At 44.4% G+C, this 17,248-nt stretch overlaps 1 protein-coding gene across 3 annotated transcripts in view; it reads right to left on the bottom strand.

Annotated features, from left to right (window-relative positions):
* Window positions 1–1,233: 1,233 nt before the first annotated feature.
* The window catches only part of KIAA0319L (KIAA0319 like), a 52,921-nt gene continuing 36,906 nt past the window's right edge, over window positions 1,234–17,248 (bottom strand). For all 3 annotated transcript variants that reach the window (XM_073317781.2, XM_073317783.2, XM_073317782.2), the window contains 12 exons: window positions 16,890–17,118; window positions 16,280–16,403; window positions 15,852–15,984; window positions 14,683–14,831; window positions 12,986–13,137; window positions 12,618–12,756; window positions 11,533–11,692; window positions 9,803–9,945; window positions 8,814–8,936; window positions 7,945–8,035; window positions 7,421–7,512; window positions 1,234–5,047 (listed from right to left, as the gene is read on the bottom strand). In XM_073317781.2, the coding sequence (XP_073173882.1) occupies window positions 4,860–5,047; window positions 7,421–7,512; window positions 7,945–8,035; window positions 8,814–8,936; window positions 9,803–9,945; window positions 11,533–11,692; window positions 12,618–12,756; window positions 12,986–13,137; window positions 14,683–14,831; window positions 15,852–15,984; window positions 16,280–16,403; window positions 16,890–17,118 (1,723 nt within the window). In that variant the 3' untranslated portion in view covers window positions 1,234–4,859. The remainder of the gene's footprint in view (window positions 5,048–7,420; window positions 7,513–7,944; window positions 8,036–8,813; window positions 8,937–9,802; window positions 9,946–11,532; window positions 11,693–12,617; window positions 12,757–12,985; window positions 13,138–14,682; window positions 14,832–15,851; window positions 15,985–16,279; window positions 16,404–16,889; window positions 17,119–17,248) is intronic.

Here is a 17,248-nt window from a genome sequence, read left to right as displayed (position 1 = left end):
ATCCAACCCAGGATGCTCCAGCTAGTCTCGAGCAGCCTCTGAGTTCTAGGTAAAGCATGGTTTCAGAGGAACAGCCGTGTTAGTCTGTATTCGCAAAAAGAAAAGGAGGACTTGTGGCACCTTAGAGACTAACCAATTTATTTGAGCATGAGCTTTCGTGAGCTACAGCTCACTTCATCAGATGTTTACCGTGGAAACTGCAGCAGACTTTATATACACACAGAAATCATGAAACAATACCTCCTCCCACCCCACTGTCCTGCTGGTAATAGCTTATCTAAAGTGATCAACAGGTGGGCCATTTCCAGCACAAATCCAGGTTTTCTCACCCTCCACCCCCCCACACAAATTCACTCTCCTGCTGGTGCTAGCCCATCCAAAGTGACAACTCTTTACATAATCAAGTCGGGCTATTTCCTGCATAGATCAAGGTTTTCTCACATCCCCCCCACCCCCATACACACACAAACTCACTCTCCTGCTGGTAATAGCTCATCTAAACTGACCATTCTCCAGGTTTAAATCCAAGTTAAACCAGAACATCTGGGGGGGGGGGTAGGAAAAAACAAGAGGAAACAGGCTACCTTGCATAATGACTTAGCCACTCCCAGTCTCTATTTAAGCCTAAATTAATAGTATCCAATTTGCAAATGAATTCCAATTCAGCAGTTTCTCGCTGGAGTCTGGATTTGAAGTTTTTTTGTTTTAAGATAGCGACCTTCATGTCTGTGATTGCGTGACCAGAGAGATTGAAGTGTTCTCCGACTGGTTTATGAATGTTATAATTCTTGACATCTGATTTGTGTCCATTTATTCTTTTACGTAGAGACTGTCCAGTTTGACCAATGTACATGGCAGAGGGGCATTGCTGGCACATGATGGCATAGATCACATTGGTGGATGTGCAGGTGAACGAGCCTCTGATAGTGTGGCTGATGTTATTAGGCCCTGGTAAAGCATGTTTCAGCCATCTACAAATTTAGAATATTGCACTCCAGCTCCTGACAAGTTGAAAATACAACACTCAGCTAGGCAGGAGAGTGGCCGCACCATTGTTAATGGTACCAAAGTGGCTTGCAGACGTCGAGGATAGGGAAAAGGGAACAAAAGGATATTTGATGGACTGTAGACAGCATATTTTTCAAGTGGAAGAGCCTCACATTTGGGATGCTTGCTTTAGACCCCCCATCAAAGTCTATTTAGAGAGAAAGAGCTGGAAGTAAGATAAGCAGCAACAAAACAACTTCCCCTTTTATTTGAAAGAAATGTGGTTTTAAAAAAATCATTTTCCGGTCTTGATCCAAGTAACGCTGCAATCAAACAAACAGCATGACATTAAATTAAAGTTCAGACAGGTTGGGCTGCCCCAGTGTACAGAACTAGTGAAAAATTAAGAACTAACTAACTATTTAAAACTGGATCTCAACATTGCAAGAGATTCTGGCTTCTGATTCAAACATCTTTACTAAACACAAGTGTGTGTCTGAAGTACATTTACACTGAAGAGTGAGGAAAACAAAATCAAATTGGGCTGATGGTTCATCTAACAGATGTCTCAGCTTTTAACTTCCACACATGGGTAACTTGTAGCCATAGAGTCTCTAATTGTGACATTATAACGCACAGCCATGCAGAAAACTTCTTATTGCAAGGTCAAACTAGGATCAGGGTACTTAGGTAACAAATGAGCAATGATATTAATAATACCCTGGGGAGGAGGAAAGGGAGTTACAGGATTTTAAACTAATGCTTTCATTGTACACACTCCTACATCAGAGGATCTTCTCTAACATGGGCTGTTGTCTTTTTCCAAGCAATCTGCCCACACTGTCTTCCACCCTAACGGAGATTTTTACACCAAGGCACCTAATGCTTCCACCTTCTGTTTGTCAGGGTTTTTCACTGACCTCTTGTCCCTTGATTAAGATTAGATTTTCCTAGATTCCGAATTCATTTACGAAAAGCTTCTCACATTTATCAGTGCATAGGGAGGGCATGTGTATATACATACTTCTTAGTAACCTCTGTCAGGGTGAAACAATTTAGAGGCACAAAGGGTTAATATTTGAAGTGTAGAACAGGGTTTTTTGGGGGTGGCTGAGGGGGTGTTTCATGCAGAGGGGGAATGTTGCACAATAAAAGAATACTAATGGCAAGCAGGAAATCTAACTTTCGGGACTTGTGATCTGCAGTCATAAGCCTGCATTTTGAGATGACAAATGACTAAGGACAGGAAGCTCTCCTACCAAAACTGGTTAGCAAGGAGTCTGTAGCAGGCCTGTCGCCTTCTGCAAAATGCAAGTCGTCTCCATGCCAGGCAGGAAACAACTATTCTATCGACATCGCTGCCGTCAGCCAACTAAAGCACTTCATTGTAAGTGGTCAGGCCCCACGTTGAAATGGGAGGAAGGAAAAAAAAACCTCAGCTAAACAAAGGTGCCATCGAGTAATAGCTGGACAGGTTTTAATGCTTCCCCCTTCCGTAACAGGAAGGCAGAGGGCCAGTGTAAAGGCACGCCACGCATCTCCGGTGAGGGGTACTGATCGCTGCAGCAAAAGAATCCCTGGAAGCTTCGCTGCTGTAAACAGGCTGAGAATTCCCTGCAGGGAGGACCTCCCCAGAAGGAAAGGGGAGTGACAGGCTTTAAGTATGTGCCTAAGGGAGGAGCGGATTAAAGGGATATTTACCATCAGTTTAAAGGAGTTTCATGGATGACACCCTGCCCACAGGTTTCAGTGCTACTCACAAACAACAGTACATTTCAGACAGAAGTGTGATTTTTAACTTGACTGCGTCCCTTTAAATGGACAATTCTGGTGTTCCCTTTACCCTACGTAGTGGGGGAAAGGCAGGAATGGATGTGGGATTCTGGCAACGCATTGGGGGTCCCATCACCTAGGGGGAGAACAGCCAGGCTGAGTCCACCACACGAGTATGGAGAGATGAACAGGAGCACACGCATGCGGGATGGTAGAAGCTACAGAGCACTATCAAGTGAGGTCAAGAACTACAGCTGGCTTAAGCCATTTGGGCAAAATGCCCATGTCTTATTAGCCAAGTAGAAATAAACACAGAATCCAACACTTGTGCCTAAGGAAGACATGTGATTGCACGGAAACATTAAATTAGCAGCAGCCATGACAACATTCAACGGGGGGACACTCCCTCAAATTAAATAGTGTCTTTAATCTTCATCTGGTTCAACACAAGTCAGTAGTGCAGTACTATAAATACAATTTAGGAGTTTAAAGCCTTTTGTCTTTCAGTATCCAAAGAAGAAAGCCAGTGACACAAGTTACCAGTTTAATTAAACACAAAGAAAGGCCAAGAACTAAGTACTCATCCCAGCAGGGCATAGGCATCTGACACCCCAATGAAAAGGGCAAACGCTTGCCAAGGATGGAGCTTTGGCTCAAGAAAGCAGCATGTTGAGACAGAAATGGCATTGGGGAGGGAGTGCCCCACACAATCATTCAACTCCATGTTGTCCTCAACCAAATGGGGCATGTACTTCAGAACCAAGCTCCCCAGCGAGGACACACTCCATACCTCTAGAGCCACCTGCAGGTATTCGGGCAAAGAGGATTTGAATGGTCCCAGTTTCAGTCACTTAATGATTTTGAAGTGTGCATGCCAGCCACCAGTCAAAACAATTCAATGCTAAGAGCATACACAGGGCTCAATGCTACTCAATTACAGCACAAAAAAAAGGCTACCGAAGTGCCAGCTGGAAGGGAATGTCTAGCCATCGGGGAGTGAAGGTATCCACCCATGTTTGTCTTTGACGTGTGTAAGTGTTTGAAGAAAGGACAGCATCATGGCTTCTGACAGTATGGAGGGCAGTACTGATATTCAACAGTGTTACTGAGCATACGCTGAAGTGTTTCAGAATCTACACAGTGTGCCATGGATCTGAATAAACATTGCAGGGCTTTGGAATTAAGCTATTAGTCGCAGATACCAGAAAGGCAGGCACTCTCCTTCCCATTAGCAAACCATCCCCTGGTCTGGTCCAAACCAGGAAGGGCTGGCTGAAGGAATGGGGGCGCCCCATTCAGCTGGCTACCACAGACTCTGGAGCTGGGCCGTTCACTCCAGCTAAGCTTTCGGCATCAGATTAGGTGCCATTTCATCTCCATTCCCAGTGACAAGACTAACAATTTAAAACAATTACAACCTCCTCATAGCCGTGCACAGAGGCAGCCCATTCTGAGTGAGCGCGGTATTTTGAATGCCCCCCCACCCCATGTGGTCAGCTGGTGTGAAAGGACAAGGTTAATTTTTTAGAAAATGGTGCTTAATCAGTGGAGGGGTTGGGGTAGAGAAAAAAGCTGTTTCTGCAGCTGAAGTACATGTGAGCTAGGTTTGTTTTTCTTTTTTAAAAACATCAGTCAGTCAGTGTGCCATCACCATGGGAGGCTGCGGTGGTCTGACGGGAGCCCAAAGCCTGGCTCTTACAAGCCCGACCCTGACCCTCCTTCAGAGGGAAGAAACCTCCAGTGGGGAGTAGATTGAAGGTCCATGGGAACTTTGCCTCCATTGCAGTATGAGGTGGGTGCGTCTGTGCTTTCACAGCTGTGGTAAGTGGTTCTGTCCTGTTACATTCCAGATGCCAGGTAGTCTGTATTTCACAGTTTCCTTTTCCTCCCTTTGATTTCCCTTGAAGTCAGGATTCAAGTACAACCAGTTCCCATCGAACGAAAAGAAACCCACAAAAACAAAGGTAGTTTCCGTGAAATAAGTTAGCAGCTTTGTCCTAACACGATCCAGCTGGTCTCCAAGGGCCCCCCCGTGACAGGGGAATGGAGTTGCCCCCCGTTTTTCTCTGTCCCCTAGCTAAAGGTGACCTAGGGCTTGGCTATAAGATCTCTTCTCTCTGGTTCTTCGGTTTGGGAAGCACCTGTCCATTGCGCAGGGAGCCATTCTGACTCCGGAGTAGTTTCCCTTTCTCTCGGTCCGGCCACGTGAAGATGGCTTCGTCGCTGTCCAGTTCAGATTCGGAGTGCATCAGGCTGGTGTTAAGGACCTGAGCTTTCTGTCTGCTGCCTTTAAAAGAAGCCAAAGAGAATCCCACATTAGAAACACTTTCAACGTTCTCAGTAACATACACAAGAGCGAACAGGAGAAGGGATCGCAGGCTCACTCACTGCTGCTATTAGGCGCACATCATCCGTTGAGAACTCAGCTGAGTCTCATGGAGCTATCCCCCAACTCCCTCCAAGAGCCACCAAGCTCGCAGGACAACAAACCACCCCTGAATTTGTTTCAGGCATCGTGACATGATCAGGGTCACACATTCATGTTGAGATGCTCCAGGACACAACCTATAGAGAAACTGGTGAGGTTGTCAGGGTGGATGAGAGGTGTTTGGGGCTTTCACACCTCACTGCCCTTGGGAGAGGGCACTGCCTAGATATAGTTCTATTGGGATTAGAGGCTGTAGTAAAGAGTAGACAGGGGTGTGACAGAATATCACTGCATACTCTTACTATTTTCCCTTCTCTAGCATCACTGCTTCTCCTCTGGCCTGCAAGGGAAGGAAGGTAAATTAACGGGCTGAATTAAGATTAAATTCACAAGGGCGGAGGAGAGACATGTATACTGATGCTGTCAACAGAGGAAATATTTAAATTTCAGCTTTTACTTTATGGTGAAATGCAACATTTGCTCTGAAAGCGGGAACATTCTCATGTGTAACTGGGCAAAGAGACACACTGCTTAGCAGACAACATCTGAAGCATCAAGGAGGGAATTTAGTTACCAGTGAAAAGTGAGAGTTTGAGGTACATTTGCCACAGGGTGATGGTGACACAATAAGCCCTTTGTTTGGTGGTCAGGCTCTTTGGTGCTAGTTGCCAGATGGTCAGACTTAACTGGAGTGGGCATGCTGTGGGAGGGGGAAGCATCCCCTTTCTTCAATGGCATTTGAACTTGAGCTATCAGGATGCATTGCTCCCAAAGGAATTATCTGATCAGCACAGTTATGGCAATGCCCTCCACTGCTGTCATTAGGTACTGTTCACTTTGCTGGAATGCCATTAAGTAGGATAATACTAGGATGAGCAATTATTTTCAGCTAGCGAACAAAGATTAAGGACTATTTTCCATGAACTGTTAACACAACCTCTCCCTTTCATACAAACAGTAGGGGAAGAGTCTCATTAGTAAGAATTATTTTAAGAGCTGAAATATCTCTCACTCTCTGGAGGGTGTGTGTAACTTCTACACATGCTTCGCAACTTCTTCCTCCTACCCTCAGCAGCAATGATTTGGTGCAGGTGTTCTACAGATACAAACATACCATTTCTAGATCACCTGCACAACAAATGCAGCCATCTCTGGGGTGGAGGGTGACAACCAGCACGATGCACCAGGTGAGAGGTGGGGAGGGAAATACTGGCCCAGGACAGAGGGACACACCCTGTCCTGGTGGAAAAGGCCAATGGATTCTGTATTTACACAGAGCATGCACAACCTGGGTTTTTAAAAGGTCTTGTTCCCGAGGGGGACATCAGCCTTCCTAGCCAGCATGGCACGCTTTCAAACTTGTGATCCCAAGGAATCTAGATGTTTCAGAAATCTTTGCTTAGGTTCCTGCCCCCACACCCACTCCAGGTCATACTCACACTACAGTTATGAGAACTTCTCAGCACAAAGCCCCATTGCCTAGTTATCCCGTGACAAGTGACAGGGCAGTGACAAGAGAGAATAATTAACTTTGACATAGACTCTTGGGATATTTTTATATGGACATTTTAGGCTGGAGGATTTGGGGGGAAGAGAGAAAATCACAGAGCATGTTGACAGAAGAACAGACCAGGCTGTGCAGGAGCATGGTCCCCAGTGCCTTTTGAGAAGTCAAACTCTACTTCTTGCTGTTCATTGGCCAGTCCAAACCCACTATGCCGCTCCATTTCTCAGCTGCAACACGGATATGTCAGGGTCTCAGCTCTGGGATCCAGCCAAGACATTTAATGAGGGCAATGAGTTTTTATCCTGCTAGAGATGAGTAAACATTCAAATAAGGCCCAAGAATTGAGCCCCAAACTTTACAGAAATAGCTTTTGGTTATATTTTTGCGCATCTCTCTCACTGCTTGGATCCAGCTGGGTTCAGAACTGGAAGTAACACAATACAAGGAGTGGCTGTTCATGTATTTTTTGTAATGGGACAGAACCTGGAAATACCAGGACAGAGACTAGTTCTTAGGCAGTTTCCAGCCTCTCTTCTAGACCAAAGAGGTTTCGATGCTTTGACTAAGTGACCAGTCTTTAGATCTGAAGCAAGAGCCCAGGACTTCTTAGCATCGTCATCATCACTCAATACCATGCTAGTTTCACACTGTGATTTTACATCGGCAGGAGAGGGATTTTCTGTGTCAGCATTCTGCAACCGTTAAGCTCTTCTGTCATGTTTTACCTGCTTTGAGGTTTGGTTTTAACTCCAGACTCTCTTGATCCGTGGCATCCAAAATCTTGTATTTGCTCTTCCTTTTGGGTTTTCCTTTCCGCCTGGAGGGGGAGGGGAGAAGGGAAAAAGTTAGGCTGAAGTTCATATTTAGACAAACCCTGACAGGAAAAGATCTAAGCGTAAGAGCTGCGTAACTCGTTTCCAGTTTTATCCATAGGAGAGGACACTATATTAAAAACATTACTTTGGTCACACAATTTTATGCTAATCAACATCTTGCATCCAAATTGAACCTGGAGTTCTAGGCCCTTTGTGTTTCACCTGTACCCCTCTGCCCTACTCTCTCCTCATTACACCATTGTTCACACCCCATTCTTTCTGAATTGGCAACGAATGACACACTTTTAGATATGGGAATAACAGAGGCCTATGTAAGATGACCTGCTTAGACTATCGTTTGGATGACATGTCTCAAGAGGCAGCTACACGTATTGAAGCATTAGAGATGAGGATTTAAAGGCTCAGGTTATTACCTCTTACAACAGCAGACCACAGTCCAGGATAAGATTCCAAAGGCAACCACAATGACAAAGGACGCAATGATCACATACAGCACGCTCCATTCTGTGACCAAAAAAACCCCAAGAGATACACAATTTAGCATCTCGCACAGTTCGTGGCTGGGACTTCAGGTGACCCTCCTGTAGATGGTCAATCATAACAATCACTTAATAGCATTCAAGAGACCAGCACTCTATTGCCAGCTCCACCACTAACTTCTCTAGGGAGCCTACACATTTCAGACCTGATTTTCGAGGCCCTCTCTTTGCTCGGGTCTCTGTTGTCCATGCCACTTGCAAGACACTTTTCACACTATGTATTAACTTATTAAAAAGTTAGTCCTCCATGACAGGGGAGCAACAGTCTGGTTTAACAGTGAATTCCGCTTCTGTAGCATAATCGCACAAAAGGTTAGCATTAGACTTTCTTTAATGGAAGCAGAAGCATGGGCAGCGAGTCCACTTTGCTGTGTGAGCCAGGGAAAGGACCGGGGTGCTAGCCGTATGCTGAAAAGGGACTCAACTCTTTTTTTATCAGAGTTTATCATCTGAGGGCTCTGGAGATCAGTTTCCCTACCAAATATTCACTGACCAGGATAGGGACGCTGCTCCTGCTCCCATTAAAATCAATGAGAGTTTTGCCATTAACCACATTGGGCCCCAAATCCGGGTAACTGGATGTTAGGAAAAACCCAGCTGAATTAACTTTGGCAGACAACAGCTCTTCAGCATGGCAATGAGCTTCATGCACCATCTGTTCAACTAGGCAGCACTCAGCTCCTTCCACGCAGCCCTCTTCAAGAAGGGAAATCACTCTCCCCCGCACCCCAGATTGCACTTACCGCAGTTACTCTCGCCCTCCCCCATCTGCACTTTGATGAAGTTCTCCATCCAGAACGGGTCGCAGATGCAGCGCTTGGTGAAGGAGTCACAGCGCCCATGCTCAGAGCAATTCAGCTGGCATGCTGTGGACAGGAATGGCTGAGAGTGAGGTTAAGTTGAGACTTAAGCAACAGATACCACATGATTTAGAACTGGTACAGTACGAAAGAAAAAAACAGCAAATATAATAAAGTTCCTGAGCTGCCCAATCCCACAGGGATCAAACTTGAATCCACTCACCCAATAAGTATCTTTTTCCTTTTCTCGACGGCCTGTGAAACCAACCTGATTTCTCATTTCTTGGTTTTCGTTTCTTAAGAAAACGGAGCTAAATTTCTCTCTAGATCAGAGAGCTAGAGCTGCAAACAGATCAGCTGTGTCTGAGCTGCTCCAGACCCACTGAGAAAGTTAAGGATAATTAACCTTCTCCGTAGGTGGCTTTAGCGGAGATGGATGCCTAGTGCGTCTTTTTCAAGCACGTTAAGCAGACAGCAAAGCTGACCTGTGGTGGGCAGTGCTCTCCCATAAACAGGACAAAAGGGAAGGGGCAGGTTCCTAGCATAGCTTACCTGTAGTAGGAATGGGGATGCATTTGTGATGATCACCCTCTTGATCAACACTGGGGATTGAACCTGGCAGCTCCAGATCTAAAAGCACCAGTGCCTACAAACTTCAGCTAAAAAGCCAGGCTCTCAAGCTGAGAACTGTAATAGGCTCTGTGGAGCAGACACGTGGGGGGGGGGGAGGTGAGGGGGGGAATGGAGGTTGGACATAACATTCACTGCCCAGTGGGTTACACTTTGATTTCCTATTGGTGCTAGACCTAGGATATTTTCTTGGGGGAGGGGTGATAGAGGGGCTAACAGCCTGTGCAGGCCCCCTGGTCCCGCAAGCATCCGAAGAGGGAGAGGAACAGATGTTAGCTCCTTCCACCATTATTCCTACTTACTGACTGTATTAATTTCTAGTGCTCGGAAGATGAGGAAGTCCGACTGCTGTTTCCGGAGTTCACTTTTGAGTGTCCACGCTACATGGTGCCCTTTGAAGATCTGATGGGGCGGTTGGTTCTGCACAAAGAACACCATCTTTGTGCTGCAAATCAGACATGAGAAAATGTTACCAAGAGAATCTGGCCAGAATTACATGTCAACTGGTCATCACTACATTCCAGAAAGAGAGAGTAAACAGACATTCCTCTGTGTCACAGAACACAAAGCAAGATCATGCATATCTTGCTCTGGGGAAACTCTCATTTTACCTCAAACTGAATATGATCGATAGCCATGGAGGCAAACACAGGACCTCACAAAGCCATGTTCTGAGTCATCTGGTATAAAAGAACTGCACCTTTTTAGAGTACTTTGCACACTGTCCGTTTACTTAATTAATGATTTACTTGTAACAGCCAAATATAAATTGATTAGAAGAAACTCCTTACTCCCCGGCTCAGAGGAAGAATGGTGGCAACCAGGTTCAAGGCAGAGATGGAAAAAATACTGTTAGTACTAAAAGCATTAGCTTATCCATTTCTTGGCTCATTTAATATTTGTTTAAGTTTGCCAGGGACAATGAATTGCTCTGCTTTTACAGTTGCCACAGGTAAGCGTGGGTGTGCAGGAATTAACAGAAGGCTGGAAGTCAAAAAAGTGCAAAGTCTAATCCTATATCTGACTTGTGGTGTGACCTTGAGTGTTTAACTCTGTCTTAGTCTCCTCTGAGCCTTGAGAGGTGTTTGTAAAGATTAAACATTTGTACAGAACACTGACCATGACAAAGCTTTGTAAACCGCGAAGTGTAACCAGGTGGATCTATAGTTTAGATTCTACTGGTGCTCAGCTTAATGCACTGTCTCATGTTCTTTAAATCACTAATTTAAGAGTGAAAGCTTGTGTCTCTCACCAAAGGAAGTTTGTCCAATAAAGATATTACCTCACCTACCTTCTCCCTCTAATTTAAAAAAAGAGGAGTCATGTCACACACATCCAGGTTAGTTTGAAAACTTGTTGAAATAACCTACTTCTGTTACCACACCCCTTTTTATTCGGTCATCTTTACATATACTTCTAGTAATGACACTGGAATACTGTTATTAGGAATTATTTGGTAGTTCTGGCTTTGATAACAGTATAAAATATTCATTGTAGCCCTCTCTAAAACAATCACCTTCCCCGTGTCTTAGTGCACAGAAGCATCATCTCTATGCTCCAAGGATGGAGTGCTGAAGTCAAGCTGGTATTTTAAGGCCAAGGCAGGTTAGTCAGGTTACACAAGCTGCCAATAAGCTTCAGAGAATTCACCCAGTTAGCGATGTATTGAGCCCAACAGCTTGTGTTCGACCAAAGCATCTCTTTAGAATGTATCTTAGAAATTCTTCCTAACCTTCAAACACATCAAGTTACTTTCCAATCTGCACCTTGTAACAGACTCCCCCATCAATCTGTAGAATGAAGAACCAAACACAGCAGCAAGCAGGAATTGGCTTTTGGAAAGTAACTGGTAATCTCCAGAGCTGCATGAACACTGATACTTATCCGACCACTCACATTCACAAATTCTAGTCAACCAAGAACATACACTTTGAGCAGCATTTCAGCATGCCATCATCATCCATTCTGATTCCCACTGGAGTGTGAATCTTGCTTTAGTACCCCCTCGTGCAGCCCGCTCCATCGCTCCTACCTCTGCTCTGTGTACGGCTGGATCTTTTGTACGGTAATGTCCGAGTCCAGGACCCCCAGCAGAACGCCTATCTGACGGATTAACATACCCTTCTGCCTTTCCGTCAGCTGGCTGACATTAACATCAAGTATCATCTCCACAAGATTGTTTTTCCTTGGATCTAGGGAGAACACAGAACAAGATCATGCAGATCCTTAAGGGCTTCCAAATGACAGTGTGGGTGAAAAAATCTTAATTTTTAGTAGCTTCCTCAAATACTTTTATTTGGGACACAAAGTGCAGCATCTAATAGCGAGAGGATAATAGAGATGACATGATCTCTATACATAATGGCAAGCAGTAAGGCTCTGCAGTGGGGCTCTCCACATGGAGAATGGACCAACACCTTTAAAGACTATAGGAAAACATAATGGTTCCCCCCCCCCCCCAACAATTTATGACACCTGTACTTTCCCTAGCTGAGTCAAGAGCTCATGTACTAAAACATCAGAAAATCCCATATTCAGAAGGATGAGCATAGAAGACCAGTTAATTTTCCCTCAGATGTCCACTACATTACAGAACGCAATTGAATACAACTCCTCAACGCAGGATAGATGGATGGTTGGATAGATAAGAAAAAAAAAAGCTGGCTATAGGAGTTTATTTTTAAAAAAGACAACACAGGTCATTCAACTATATGGCAGTAGCAATTATCTACTTCCCGAAAATTACACTTATTTTACAGATTGACAGACTAGAGACTAAGCTGAAATAGCTTGTCTAGAGTCTAATGTTCATCAGGTATAATGTTCCACATCATTTAATCAGCTAGCTCTAATTTCATGTTCTGACTTTTCCTGCTCTTGATGGATTTTGGAGCATTCCAGATACAGAAACACAACTTTCCTGCAGTCGATTCTGTCATATGAGAGCATGCATCAGGGTACAAAGTCCCTAAACACAATCTACAAAGAGAATCCTTCACTTTTACTAAGATCCTGGGTATTGCAACCAGCTTTTGCCATTGCCAGGAAAGGTGCATTCATGGCAGGATACTCCAGTTTAGAAAAAATCTCCAAGGTGCAAAGAGCAAGAGGACTCACCAGCTTTGACTTCCACAGTGGTCCTATCTGCATCACTCTCTCCTTTGGCATCTGTCACTTTCAGATGGAACGTGTATGTCCCTTCCACCAGGTTGGAGAGGAAAAGCACAGGGTGATGGTCTGAATTATTTAACACCTCCTGGGAATTTAAGCAAAACTAATATTAAGAAACAAACAAGGCCCTGCAGATTTGACCCCTATACAACATACTGAGCTGCATCACTCCACACAGCAATCAATGTGCAGGAACCAATGTCGTACTCTCCCAGGAGCTATTTGCCAAAAAGTCTAGCTAAACCTCACTACATCTTTCATACTCATGCAATGCTGCATATTCCCATTACAGAGACCATGTTTGCAGGACTCACCCCAGCCGCAGGACTCCCCTCGTCCCGGGTCCACAGGTAGCTGACAATTCCCTTATCATCCCAGGATTTGGATCCATCCAGGGCTGCTGTATTTGTAGGCAGGGTGATGACAACATTCCCAGCAATCTTTGCAACTGGTGGCTTGTTCATCTCTAAACAAGTAGATGAAAAACTGTTACAAGAATTTGTAAGAGCTTAAGTATAGCACTGGGGGCTGCGCTGTAGTCTAGGCATCCATAACTTGCAGGGTCTGGTTGGACCCAGGCTTAAATGGGGGTTAACCCAGATACTGCAGGATTCAGTGCAGTTTGTTCTTCCTTCAGTCACATCTGAACCTGTACCCCAGTATGGTGCTGGGAGGGAGCACTGTGCTGCTCAGATGACACACAGGAGTTCCTGAGTATGCTCATATTAAAGATCCCATGGCAATTTTTGTAAGAATAAGTGGTAACTGCAAGGTCCTGGCCAAATTCTGAACCAGATGCAACAACGGACCCTCGCTAGAATGCGCATTTATATAGCGCGAATTTGCATATAACGCGGTCGCGGCCATGGATCCCAAATTTAATTACTTTAATCGCAATTCATTTTAACATGGTCCCCCCCGTTAACACAGTACCGTGCATGGATCCCAAATCCCGCGTTCTAGCGAGGGTCCAGTGTATGTCTTGCGGAAGTGAATTCCGTTAAATAGTAGCAAGAGAAACTGATATTGATTTACAAGAACAGGAATTACCAAACTGGATCAGATCCATGGTCCATTTAGCACAGTATCCTGTCTCTGACTGGTGCCAGTACGAGGTGCTTACGAGGAAGGTGCTGGAAACCCCCCAGTAGACAGGTGACAATCTGCCCCACAAAGGTCTCATCCTAACAAGTACAGACTGGCTTAAGACCAAGCATGAGACTTCATTACCCTTCCAAACCTTTCATTATAGCATTAACTATTATAACGGGATATTCTTGCTATCTGTATAAATCCCTCTTTGACTCTTACTAAGTTTTTGGCCTCAATGACATCCCATGACAACGAATTCCAGTCTCATTATGCCTTGTGTGAAAACAACATTTTATCAGGCTTCAATTCGAGTCCTTTTCATTTCAGTTCAAGTCCCTTCATTCTTGTATTAGGAGACAGGGAGAACAAAAGCTCCTGATCTCCCTTTCTCTAGGCCATTCATTATTTTGTAGGCTTGTATCATGTCCCCTTATAGTCCTCTCTAAACTGAACACTCCCATGGTTTCAATCTCTCTTCAAATGAGAGATTTTCAAGGACCCTAGCCTTTTCTTCTTCTTACTATTTTTATTTATTTGTATCATCATAGTGCCTAAGATGGACCAGGACCCCAGTGTGCTAGGTGCTGTACAAACAGAACAAAAAAAGTTCTTGCCCTTCTCTGAATCCCCTCCAACGCCAAATATCCTTTTTGACATGGGGTAACCATGTATGGCATAACCTACAGTATGCCAGGTGAAGGCAAACCACTGCTTTGTATAATGACATTAGAACAGTTCCCGTATTATTCTCCATCCCGTTCCTTAGGCATTTTGTTTGCGCGCCCCCCCCATCCTTTTTTTTTTTTTTTTTTTGAAGAACAGCTGCACACTGGGCAGTGGCCTTCACTGATTGCTCTCAGTGATTGCACAGGTCTTTCTTCTCAGACGTTAACTGTAACATCAGCACAACTGGACACACCTTCTTTGACTATGACATTAACTGAGCTTTCGCTTTGCAAGCTCCTTTCATCTTTGACAGTCAGTGTGAATTCGTATGTTCCAACCTGAAGCCCAGTTACAGTAGCAATGCTGCTGTTGACATTCTCCAGTTTTACACCATCCGGGCCCCTAGCCAAAACAAAAGAGCATTAGTCTGTGCCTGTGGACCTGAGATCGGATCTCACACTGATGAACAGGGGAGTTACACTAACAACGGTAAGTGTAGTTACCAGGTAATATCCCTGCTCCTCAGCAGGAGACAAGATACCTGAGCATATAAAGAAAATTTATTTCTTCCAACCTCAGGCAATAAGACACTAAAATGGGTAAATCCTACATACAGTATATTCTGAACAGTCTCTGGGGGTCTAGTGCAAATTAAATGTTGTGCCAAACACTCCCCAGGGCAAAAGTGCTTTATTAGTATTTACCGAATGCAGATGACTGCTAGAAAAAACAGCTTCGTGGTAATTGCACAATGAGCAAATAACAGTGAAAATACTATAGCAATTACAGCTCTTTTTACAGTAGAAACTTTGCACATAGCTTGCGCTGTTGGGCTAACACAAAACCAAAAGTTACATTTAAAAGTTGTCCATAGGCTTTGCCCTAAATTCCAAAAAATAATCAGAGCCTCTTAGGGGAAGCCTGACACAATGATCAAAATTAACAGGGCTGCAGGAGAAGAAGTGCTATCTCTGCTCACGCTTGTGTTGCAAGAGGACCCCATTTAAAACAAAAAGGAGCTTCTGTTATCCCAGATTCTCATTTACACTGTTGGTGTAAAGGGGCTTTTTAAAGTGGGTGAGGTCCCTTTACACTACCAGAACCGTAGTATAAATGAGCTTAGAATGGAATTGGGCTTAAAGAGTTTAATGCTAAGGCCAGGATATTTCCAGCGTTTAAACAAAACTGGGCACAGGCCTTGCTGGAGCCCTTTGGTTCATATGTTACTTATGCTTAGGGCTCCAGCAAGGCCTATATTGGGGCTCTCCTCCAATTAATAGCCAAATCCTGGTTCCACTGTAGTTATTGGCAAAACTCCCATTGAATTCAATGGGACCAAGATTTTGACCCTGGTATTTTTTTAAAACTAAAGTTTAAAGTCACAGATACTCCCAACAGAAGGATCTGGGATGTGATACAGACCGTGTTTTTTCCCAGAGGAAGGAGACTATTTTCTGGTCGTCTGAGCTCTTGCTGCCATCTAGCGTGGTGCTGTCCACAGGGAGGGTCAGTTCTTTATCTGGGCCAGCATCTGCTTTGGGGGGCTTATTATTCTCTGGAAAAGAATTTGGGGACAACAAAAGAAGAGGAGATGGAATTAAACATGCTGCTTGTTCTGTGAGGCAAAGTTTAGGATTGTTTCCCCATAAATACCCAATTGAATAGAAGCCTCAGACAAGATAGCTGGGTAGATTGTATTAATCCCATCTTACACTGCGAGAAAGTGCAGCACAGAGCGGTGGTGAAGTGACAGTCAAATCAGAAGTATGTTGGGAGAAGTGAGAGTTAGCAACAGCAATCTTGCCTGCCATGCCTTGCAACAGCACTGCTTAGTAATAAGGGGAACTTACCAGGCTGGACTATCACAGTGACCTCAGCGGTGGACTGGTGGCCTGCAGAATCAGTCACCATTAGCTGGTAGGTGTAATCACCTTCTTGCATTGCAGAGAGCTGTAATATTGGTGTCCTCACGCCCTTTGAGAAAACAAGCTAATGCATTACAATGGCTCCTTACACTGAAGGGATCAGAGATATGAAGGGCCAGAACCAGTATTAACTATCCTCGGTAGAAACTGGCTGCTTATTATCATTAATCACATATATGGAGCCATAGGTATGCATGGCATCAAACAGATATGTAGTTTCCAAGGAGCTTACAACCCAACTTGCAAGTGAACATAACCTCAACACCTCAGAGCATGATGGGATAGTGGAGCGACATACCGAGAGGAAAGGGAGAAGACTTGATTAAACTTGGCTGTTAGTTCAACCACCGAACCTGACGTGATCTTAAAATGTATTTAGGTTTAGACATATATTAATATTTAATCAACACATAGGCTTGCCCAGATTATGAGAGATATTTCTGCATATAAACTGGACCTTTAAATGACTACTAGCAAACATCACAGCGCAATGGATAAGCATCATGTAGGGTATTAGTGGGAAACCTCTACTTACCTGCATCTCCATCACCTTTCCTTTGCTATTGGGGCTGAGTAACCATTCGTAGCTGACAATGCTATGATCATCAGTGCTCTGGTTCCCGTACAAGGTGATAGAATTTTGGGGAAGCGTGATCACTTGGTTTGGGCCTGCGTTTGCCACTGGAGGATAATCCACTTCTTTATTCACAGTCAAGCTGGCAGTGGTAGAGTTGCTGGCACCATCTGAATCCTCTACTGTTAGGCTAAAGACCAAAAAGGAAAAACGGAAAGGTTAGGGCTATGAGCGAAGAGCTCAAATGCAAAGGGATAAAACAGTCTGGATTTAACTGAGGGGTTAGAAATCTAGAACTAGCTTGGTATGGGATTGAAGTG

Source organism: Lepidochelys kempii, chromosome 19, assembly GCF_965140285.1.
Source record: "Lepidochelys kempii isolate rLepKem1 chromosome 19, rLepKem1.hap1, whole genome shotgun sequence".
NCBI lineage: Eukaryota > Metazoa > Chordata > Testudines > Cheloniidae > Lepidochelys > Lepidochelys kempii.
Note: the sequence above shows the minus strand (reverse complement) of the source record. Positions and strands in the feature narration are given on the sequence as shown.